Raw genomic sequence first — 10,807 nt, 5'->3', positions numbered from 1 at the left:
CTGTATATACTGTTCAGATAACCCAAACAGTGAACACAATAACTGCAGGAAGTTTGTGTAGAATGAGGGATTTGGATGAAATTTAAGCAGATTAGTTTCTTAAAATATTATAGAGATTAATTTCCCTTAAATTCCATTTTTGGGGGGATGCTGTATAAGGTTTTTCTTTTTTTTTTTTTTAGTAATGATATATATTTAATAGGTGTCTTGTTTTTAGAAATTGGGTGTTTTATTCTCTTTGATTGTTTTAACTGCAAACTTTTCTCATGCACAACAAGGGTGCCCCTGTCTTGTAAAATTTAAGTTTATATCTAAACTTTAAATGAACAATTTCACTATTTTCTTCACCGAAATAATGACATGCTTGTATATAGCCTTCCTGTAGATATACAGTATATTTTAAAAGTTTCCTTGCGCCCATTAAAATCAAGAAAGCCTCATGACCCTCCCTGGAGCTGTGGTGACCCACAGGGTGTCACAACCACAGGTTGGGAACCAGTGCATTAGTGTAGGCTATGTTTAAGTCAGTGAGCTCAAATGGACCTTTTTTCACAGAAGAATTATTAATTTGTCATGGTAGAAAAAGCACAGGTGAAACCAATTACATTAACCAAGTCTCTGTTACAGCAGCTCCTACAATGCAATGCAGCGATTAATGGTTAATAGTTACACCTGTGTCGGACATGTCAAAATATCTGCTGTGATAAAAAAGGTTTAAATGGTGTCTTAAGGATTTTGACAAATGTTGACAAAGATTAATGGTCATAAAGTGCATATCAGAAATAATACTTCAAAATGTTATATATTCAGTATTATAGGCTATAAGTATTTTTTCTTTTTGTTTTATACACCAGCAGCACAGACTTGATATTTTGAGTGTCAGAGCAAAAACTGCGTGTAGACTTTTCTGGCTGTAAAAAGGCCATTTGTGGTAAATTATTAATTCTTTATATTTTTATACAAAGAAATGAGGACACCCTTTCTACAAAAAGTTGATTTATTGAATGTTACCGATTAAAAATTAAAAGACTTAATTAGGGAGGTCTGTTTTGCCCAATTTACCTATAATATAGTGAGCAGGATATAAGTGCAACATCGACAGAACTATATTTTTATTGCAGACATTTATTTCATGAAAATGGCTCTTTGGTAATGACAATAATTAAGATAGCTAACCTAAGTGACTGTGTTTTTAACTAGTAATGATCAACTTGCTGAACTAATTTTAAATGCATCCTATCGGCTTGAAATATATATAATATAATATAATACCTTTATATAAAATGAAGAGTAATTACTGAGTTGTGGAGAAGAGGAAGGATGAAATAAATGTAAGCTTCTACCTACTCCTTTTCGGGCATGTCACTGCTTGTAAGCTGATTTTTATTTTACTTTTCACTCTATTCTGCTTATTTGTTGGAACTAATCTAACTTTTTGTTTGTTATTTTGTTTTCACATGTCTGAAATACCTTTTCATTTATTCATTTAAAATTACTCTGGCATTATTTTTCCGATATATTTAAAAACACATTATTCCCACACAAAAGCTGCTCCATTTCAAAACATGTTTATTGGTCATATACAAAATAAAGTAAGCTGTTTATCAACAAACATACAGTATATACATCAATAAATTAAAAGATGCATCAGACCGATGATGAAACAGTTAATTTCATGATTACCAATACCTTGTCATCATCACTTACGTATCTACAAATTGCAAAAGAAAGTACAATAATTTAGTTGAAGATAAATACTTACAAAGACTGTCACATTTTTAAGTATTTTCCAATAGAAAGTACTGTTGTAGAATAATTTATTACACCCCATACAGAAATATTACAAAACACAGAATTTCCTATTACAAGGGCTCTTCTGAATAGGCTACGCCATATTCACACAAAATCATTACTTTTCTATAGCTTTAAACTGACCATTATATACTTTTAGAAACACAAAAATATCCCCATTAATAACCCGGCCAAATGCTCACCAGCAGACACGTGTGGTTTGATGGGAAAAACATGAGACTGTTACAATGAAAAAAAAAAAGTTAACATGATGTGTTACCTAAGCTCTGAGTAAGAATTTAATGTTAGAGGCTGTGCAACTGATAAGGGCAGCAGAGAGAGAGAGAGCAGCAGAAGAGGGTACAAAACAAACATACTTATTGATGAAAACACCAAACAAACGATCAAAGGAATCCTCGGTTCATTTACTCTCATCGATCGGCATTGGAGGTGGGTGAAAGGGCTTTTAGAGTCCGGTGGCGTGATTCACTGGACAGGAAAACAACCGAATGACTACATACCGATTGGCCAAGCAGCAAGATAAGGAGTTAATGATTTGCATCTTCCAGAAGAATCGGATGCTTTGAAGAATGGCTCGGCAGCCTGCTGAGTTAACTCGCTAACACTTTGTAAAAATGGGATGGGATAAGTGGAGTGGGAAATGGTTTTATCAGATGTGTCTCCACCACTCCTTTCTGCCTCTGTAAAATATTTATAGATGTGCTTCAGGAGCTGTTGCTTGGGTTTGTGATGAAACGTCTTTTCATAAGGGTATGACCCCTGTACAGGCAGCGGAAAATAAGGTCAGCGTGTCTCACAAGCTCATAAACTCTGTTATGAATAGCTACCAAGCTGCCCCACCTGATAATAACAAAAGATCACCAGTTGTCAGCTGATTGTGTCTGCTGAGTGAAAATTAGGAGTAAACTCATAATTTTTCACCTCATTTGGTTAAACGCAAAACACCCTGACCTGACACACTGCTTCACACAAGAGAAATACAACAAACCACAAGATATTCAATACTGGAGGACGAGAATGATGATATTCTTCGGTTTAACTCCAGGCCTTGCAGGACAGTTACAGTATGTTTGTCTTCTTCTCAAACTGCTAAAATGGAGCAAAGTTATTTGATGATTTTATGTTTTCACAGTTAAAGGGTAACTTTTTCACCATGGTCTCTAGTTTCCCATGTTTCTGTGTCTAAGTGACTAATGGAAACAACAGTTTTTAAACTGCAATAGCAATTTTGGGGCAGTTTCTGGTTAAACAAAAATGATCTTACCCTTTAACAAAGAGATCTATCTCTGTAGGGTTCCTTTCCATAAATTGAAAGACATTTCTAATAAGTATTGAAGCCTGTCAGTGGCAAAACCAAATGCTTTCAGTAAGGGTTTGGAGTCACGGTGCAATATTTTTGCTATTTTAAACATGTTGCTATATACTGCAATTTATTACCTTTTTTTTCCTGCAAATTATGACCCCACCCAAAAAAACTTCTGTTTTATCAAATAAGATGAAGATAAAAGATAAGATATGATAAAGATCAAAAAGACAAGATAAATTGTATCTAGTGGACTGTAAAAGCTGTTGGTGTTGGTGATTATTCTTGTAGGTTACCAAAAGTCAACTTATATTAATGATACTTGGCATCCATGCATCCATATGATATCGCCACACAAAATATTGCAATACTACGCTGTATTGATTTTTCTCCCCTTCTTTAGTGGATATAAATTAATGAAAAACGTGGTAACAGTACAGCCTATTTTGCAGCTGCAGCACGATTGTTCAGTTTTGAACCAATTTCAAAACTTGTTTGCTTGGACACAAAAACATCCTTAAGTTCCTTAAGTTACCCTTTAACCGGTAAGTGGCACTCTGAAAGAACAATGTCAGCCACAACATGTAAGTCTGATTCAAACAGAGACAAACTGGCACTGCCACTTAAAACCATGTTGACTAAACACTCTGTATATAAGCTCTTTAACTTTGTCACATCACACAAGCACCTGCAATTATAAGACAGAAAACGTGACACGACGACTACAAAAGCATCACTGCTCCTGTGTGGCAGGAGGTCTTATTTTGCCCTACACAGTTTGCATAATTAGAGATGTCTATTAAACAGCAGCCACCATGTTTGCTTACACAGTATGCATCCTTTTTGAACAAGAATGGCACACAAATACTGCCTGGAAACATATTGTTTGACAGCGGCACATATACAGTACGTACACTTTGACAAGTTCCGGGAAGTTTCACGTTTTGCTTTTGCATCGTGTTTCTTTCTACGTTATGCAATCATGATCACGTATACTACAGATGACTTGTCCGCAAAAAAACACAATTTAACAAGCCAATGAAAAGAAAGACAGGAAACAACAGAGCAAACCACAGAGAAATAATGTAAGGAAAAGATTCAGTAGAAAATCAAATATGATCGTATAAAGCAACAAATACAGAGCACATACATAAAGATACTGACTTAGCGTGATAACTATTTTTGCTTGTAGCTGAACAACATTGAACATATTCTTGTGATAATAAGATGTTTAAAAAAATGGATTGGACATTTCATTTTGACATGTGTAGTTCTCTAATTTCACTGACTGAACGTACACGTTGGTGTGAAGAGAAATAATATGGAGAAATAATATTTTTCAGCCCATTTCCCCTTCCAATGTTTTTGCTCATTGTTCACGTTACATTAAAATAAGGTACAGATACACACATAGCTTGCTAATCTTAATAACTGCACAGCAGTAGGCTAGTTAACCCCTTTTTCTTCACAGTGGAAAAGTAGCAGTTCAGGTAAAAGGCTGCATGTATGTACCGTTTTTTTCTTTATCATGTAAATTGCTTCTATGTTGGTAAATGATTTAAATCAGGTTTCCAGTAGTTAAAAAAAACAAAAAAAAAAAAAAACAATTTGAGGCAATTGTACTTTGTAAAGTAAACCTAACTCTTTGACAGACAAACCATTAAATAGCAGAATACATTATTTTCACTTCATAAAACACCAAATACATTAACAAATTTGTTTCACTTCCCTGACACTTACAGAACAATTCAAAAACAAACAAAACAGGAACATTATATATACAGAACTATATAAAATGTACACGGCAAAAACAAGTATTTTCATCACACACTACAAAAATAACTTATTGAAGGAGTAGGGGTGATGCTGCTTAGTTTCATATCTCTGTTACGTTGCCAGATGACCTGAATACACAATATCACAAAGCTTATGAGGTTAACCATAACACTTCCTCATCTCATCGGTCACTCTAACAAGCTCTTAACACTGCAAGGACTGAAATACAGCCGCACAGATCTGTTTAGAAATACAGAAAATGGGTCTGCCAAAGCTAAAGTGAACAAATCATGAGCACAGATTGTGAGCAGATAAACACACCATCTAACACGTCTGCAGTGCTGGAGCTGAATGACGGGGCCGGGAGGACAAAGATCTTATGATTAGAGAAAAGAGTGCAGTTACCCACAGTGTCATCACCCGCCTCGGCCTGAACTCAAACAAGGATCAAAGTCATATCCATGAAATAGTGAACGTTATAGTTACCTCGTCACATACCTACACGGCACACCACACGGTTACACACACGTGCCTAGTCACTAGAGAAAGAACAAAGCTATTCAGTAGTTAAGCCACTTTTGGTACAATTGCAAAATAGAGAGATACTGTATATCAAACAGATTTTGTTATACCTTTTTTTTTACAGGTTGTTACAAACAATGCAAAGATAATTGTCTTTATAAAATTCGAGACTCTACCGTACATAGACACAGATTGTTGGAGTATAGAACACCACGTAAGACTACTGTTTATGGTAAAACTCATGTGAAATGACATCCCATTTGTGTGACTGGAAGTTCAGAGAATATCTCTGCTGGCTGACTGCATTGTCAGAAATCACACTTGCATTTGCAAAGTGAGCTTTGTGGTTAAAAAGCAAGAGGAATGCAACAACGAAACACTTTGATTTGAGGCAAGAATGTCACTGTAGGTGTAATAACCTAGATTTCAGAGTCAGTAGCCAATCAAATTCATTAACATGCAAACCAGGTAATTCACACAAACAGGGTTTTTATTCAGAACATTAAAAAGCCCGTTCTGTGCGATAAATTGAGCTATTTTGCAGACTTCATTTAAAGGAATTGAGCTGCCAAGTCACATAAATGGGTGTTATTGATATTATTAATCCTGCTACTACACAGCTCATACAACAACACACAGCCAGAGTTAAATGTTGTCACAACCTGATTCCTGATTGGTCAGTGTTTCACATTAAGCACAGGTATAAGCTAACACCTGCATTGAATCTCCACCGTCCTTCCACAGTCCCTCGTGTCCTCTTGACTTGATGCATATCATTTGGAGACCAAGGCACTTGCCCTTCCAATTTTGTTGTGTATTGTTTTGAGAGAAGCTCAAACAGACAGAGCTTTATCTTAATTCAGCTCTGGTGTTCAAACGACCATTTCCCTGAAAATTCCTACAAACTGAGATAAGCTCTGTGACTTTCAGTAACCTTATCTCCTCTTCTCTCTATGTTTTTGCTTTTTTTTTTTGTAAATATCAATAGCCATTTCCCTCCTCTTTCTGTTAGATCCAGGAAGTACTATGTGTAATGATGGTAACCAGTTAGAATTGAAAAATGGAAGGACAGAGAAACAATAGGCAAGAGAGAAAGAGAGCTGGACATAGAAAGTGAAGAAACTGTAGAAAAAATACAGCTAACTAAAGATAGCAATACCAAAACGAACACGTGCCACAGAATTTCACAGAATTCCTGATATATAACAACTGACACACAGCGAATACACTTTGGACCTCATGTGAATGACAACACAGTACAAAACAGTAGAAATACAGTTAACCACCATTGTGTAATATATATATTTTCTATAGTATTTTTCTGAAAAGGTTCTTGGCTAGGTGGAGCATGATGGGACTTCTCTTCAGCCACTGAAATCTGCAGGTCACATAAAATCTTGTTTTGAAAGCCTTTGTGTCAATCTAATCCAATTACTTCTCTTTAACTAACAATATATATATATATATATATATATATATATATATATATATATATATATATATATATATATATATATATATATATATATATATATATATATATATATATATACTGTCTCCCTGATTCTAATATGTAAAGCATGTGTTTGACCATTTTTGTTGGTGTACTAGGCTTGGGCGGTATCACTGTATCACGGTATACCAGGGTATTTAGAAATCCCAATGTATGTTTTTCAATACCATCATAATACAATGCTCCTCTCTCTAATAAACTCATTGTATGTAGTGCACAGCACGCCCCACCAAAGCTCAGTCCCCAGTCTCCACTAGTGGAATAGGCAGCCAAGCTGAAAGACAACACAACACATAGAGGTGGAGGGATAAGATACATGACTGTAAGCAGCCGGTGGATAACAACGGCACATCCAACTTGGTGAATTGTTCTAACAGTGGACTTACTAACTACATAACTAACGAGTAACCAAGACGGTTTGGAGAGTTTTATTTTGTTTCTGTCTATTTCTGTTTGAATGAAATGTGTTTTATGATGAGTTAACAAGACAATTAAGCCTTGTTAGTCTTCCGTGACAGAGAGAAAGTCAAATTCAAGAAGTGTACAGTTGTATTTCCCTGTTTCATAAGGAAAACAGGTGTGAGAATATTAGGTTTCTATTGTTTATTTATTAGACTGAAAAGCTGAAAGTAAGACTGTAAGTGGTGCACTTAATACCGGTTGGCGTTACACACTTATACCGCCATATATCATATATCCTGGTGAAATTTCAGGAAGGTATACCACCCAAGCCTATGGTACGAACGAATTCAGGCATTCTACATCTTTGTTCAGGCAAACGTCCGCTTCATATCTAGTGTGCAAATGAATGACAGGATTTTTACAGATATCTAGATACCAGCAGTAAAACTTGACACTGAACACTTTGACTTACATAAATAGCAACAAAACAAAATTGCATGATTTTTCCAGTGTTTTGGGCAATTAAATACTTTGACTTTTTTTTCCCCTCGCCTGGAATAAAACAAATTCTTTGACTTTTCCAGGCTTTCAGTGACCGTTGGAACCCTGTGTATCTGTCCTGTGCTAAATGATCATACGCTGACCAAGGACTTGCATCTTTATAGTCTCAATTATATTCCTCTGCGTCCATCCTTTCCTTCACCTGCACTGCTCTGAGACAGTTGACGGGAACATGCTGCCGCCATGCGATCGAGACTGCCCAGCTGTTTGACGTCAGTGCAGGTGGAGGAGAGGTGGCCGGCATAGAAGAAGAATTGCTCTGTCGCAGCTGAACCCCATCCCGACGCACCCTCATCTATCTTTCCCTCCCTCAAGACCGTGCATCTGTTTTTGACTTCACTATTGTAATCACGCTCGTCGCTGTTGCCATCTTCCCCGGTATGAGTGGGCCAATGACTGACGACGCCACCCCTCCCCCTCCTCCTCCTCCCCCTCCAGCCCTCACCCCGACCCCAACGGTGGGGCTCCGTGCCACAGTCCTGGCGAAGGTCTGTAACGCCTCGTACTTAGACCTCAGAGCGTCCAGCTCCACACGCATCGAAGCATTCTCATTGGCCAGTTTGTCCACCTCCTGCTGCAGCTGGGCCTTCTGCTTCTCCAGCTCCTCCTTCTGGGTGACCCGCTTCACCCGGCAGCTGGCAGCGTAGCCCCGGTTCTTCAGGGTGCGCCGCCGTTGTTTAAGTTGCAGGATCTCATCTTTGGTGAGCCCTCTGAGGTGCTGGTTCAGCTCTCGCACTGACATGGTCACCAGCTCCTCGTCTGTGAGGCTGGTGCCATTCTCCCCCGGCTCACGCTTCACCTGGAGGAAACAGGAGGAAGAAGGGGAGTAAGAACAGGGTTCCCAATCTCCATGACACTTCAAGGACCCTTACTTAAGATTTTTTTCTTGCCCCTCTTACTTGGCGTTAATGAAATATATCAGATTAGAATTCTAATCAAACATTTCAGCTGGCATTCAGGAAGGGAGAGATGAACCCAGGGAGAAAATGTTGAAACGTACACGATGGCAAACAGAACGTTACGCTACGTAATGCTACAGCAAATCAATTTGCCATTATGTTACATTACGTGAAAGTTTATCCACAGAAGATTACTGTCACAATTTCATTATACAGAACACAATTCCATGACTTTTCCAAAACCTTCAATTACTTTTTTAATTCCATGACTTTTCCAGGTTTTTCATGTAACCATGTAAATCCTGTAAGACAGAGACTGAAGAGCTTATCAAATACAGAGAATCCAGTTTAAACTCTCTTACCTTCAAGGCTTTATTTCCTTTGTTAGTCGTCGTCATGCCACAAGAGCCTTGCTCTTCTGAACAGACCTACGCAGACACAAGAGAGTACAAAACATAAGCAACAAAACACCATAGAAAGCAGCCAAAGTTCTGAGTAAAGCCAGTTAACAGAATAAAAACATTAAAAAAGGAGTGTTTAAGAACAATACCAGTTACTTATGATGAATATTAATATACTAAGTGTGTGTGTTAATACCCACCAGGACAAGTGGAGACGCACCAAATTTAAATCTACTGTTGGACCTCTGTTGTGTGAGCATGTTATAGTTTATCACACGTCTGTTTCACAGTGTATGAGTGAAAGTGACACAAACTTTTCAGAGAATTTCCCTGACTTCCTGTTTCCTGGTGGTTACACCGTCAGTGCCCACTACCTTTGTGTTGTTGAACTCTTATTGGCTGGCTTCAGGCCAATAGGAATGAAATGAGCGTAAAAATAAGAGGAAGTGGTAAAATTTGTGGGAAGGACTCCGGGGGAAAACCAACAGTTAGAGCCCCAACACACACAAACACACACACATACACACACCTTACCCGAGACTGTGGCAGCAAGTAGAGCAGGGATACACAACTTACTTTGCATGGAGACCACTTTTGCAAAACAACAGGAAGGCAGGGGCCTGTCGCAGCAGCTCTATACATGTTTTGAGGATTTTAAGACATTTCTAGGATTTAGGAAATCTGTAGGATTTTAGGATATTTCTCAGACTTTAGGATGCTTTTAGGATTTTAGGTCATTAGGGGCTTCTCTAGGACCTCTCTTGGGGGGTGAAGGGGATCCTTCACTGGCTTTTTTTTTAAATAAACAAGCTCTATTTTAATGCTGTTTTATGCCCCCTATCAGGGCCAGATTTGGCCCGTGGGCAGTAAATTAAGTATCACTAAAGTAGAACAATAGATAGAATAAACCTACACCTAGTAGGGATAAAAATGAAGGTGGACCAAATAAAATGATGTATAAGCATTTATACTAAAGTGGAAACAAGAGACAAAAGGATGGAGAGAACAGTGTGAATCAGAAGTCAACAAAGAGCAAGCCTGGAAGTGCAAAAGATGAGATCAGTCCTTAGAGCGCACAGCTCCACAGATGAGCATCTCCACAAGCTTTCAATGAGACGCTTTGTGTGGTGCGTTGCTCTGGCTCTCATCTCTCAGACCTGTGTGTGTGTGTGTGTGTGTGTGTGTGTGTGTGTGTGTGTGTGTGTGTGTTCAATAAAGGGCGGCTATTGTTGCTGCTGCTGAGGGATCATCATGAGACCAGTCATGATGACTCAGCAGATTCCTGATCTCACTCTCTCACCCCTTCCTCCCCCCTTCTCTCTCTCGCTCTCTCTCCTCTCCTGCCGTGTAAATATCTGCTCTCCTCTGTCACTTTTTTATTTCACCTCTCTCTCTGTTTTTACACCACTTTCAACCCTCTATCGTCTGAAGCTAAAAGCTGAGGGTTTGCCCAAATCATAACTGCAGGCTGAGGTAAGCCTACAGGGCATGAGGGGGGTCAGCGAAAGGATGTGCTTGAATCTGATTGGCTACCTAATGAACGGCGAAATGCGGTTGTCCTCAAAGAATAAAAACACCTGCTTCTCAGCCAAACCATATCTAATACTCCTGAATGAGA

The 10,807-nt window shown here is 38.3% G+C and overlaps 1 protein-coding gene across 3 annotated transcripts in view; it reads right to left on the bottom strand.

Moving 5' to 3' along the window:
- Positions 1 to 6,971: 6,971 nt before the first annotated feature.
- Positions 6,972 to 10,807, bottom strand: part of mafgb (v-maf avian musculoaponeurotic fibrosarcoma oncogene homolog Gb) — an 18,432-nt gene continuing 14,596 nt past the window's right edge. For 2 of the 3 annotated variants that reach the window (XM_042485965.1, XM_042485967.1), the window contains exons 2-3: positions 9,151 to 9,216; positions 6,972 to 8,688 (exon numbers count right to left, since the gene is read on the bottom strand). In XM_042485965.1, the coding sequence (XP_042341899.1) occupies positions 8,200 to 8,688; positions 9,151 to 9,186 (525 nt within the window). In that variant the 5' untranslated portion in view covers positions 9,187 to 9,216 and the 3' untranslated portion in view covers positions 6,972 to 8,199. Of the gene's footprint in view, positions 8,689 to 9,150; positions 9,217 to 9,389; positions 9,450 to 10,807 lie in introns of those variants that run through there. The other variant, XM_042485968.1, reaches the window with a different exon arrangement.

This window comes from Plectropomus leopardus, chromosome 4, assembly GCF_008729295.1.
Source record: "Plectropomus leopardus isolate mb chromosome 4, YSFRI_Pleo_2.0, whole genome shotgun sequence".
Taxonomy (NCBI): Eukaryota; Metazoa; Chordata; class Actinopteri; order Perciformes; family Serranidae; genus Plectropomus; species Plectropomus leopardus.
Note: the sequence above shows the minus strand (reverse complement) of the source record. Positions and strands in the feature narration are given on the sequence as shown.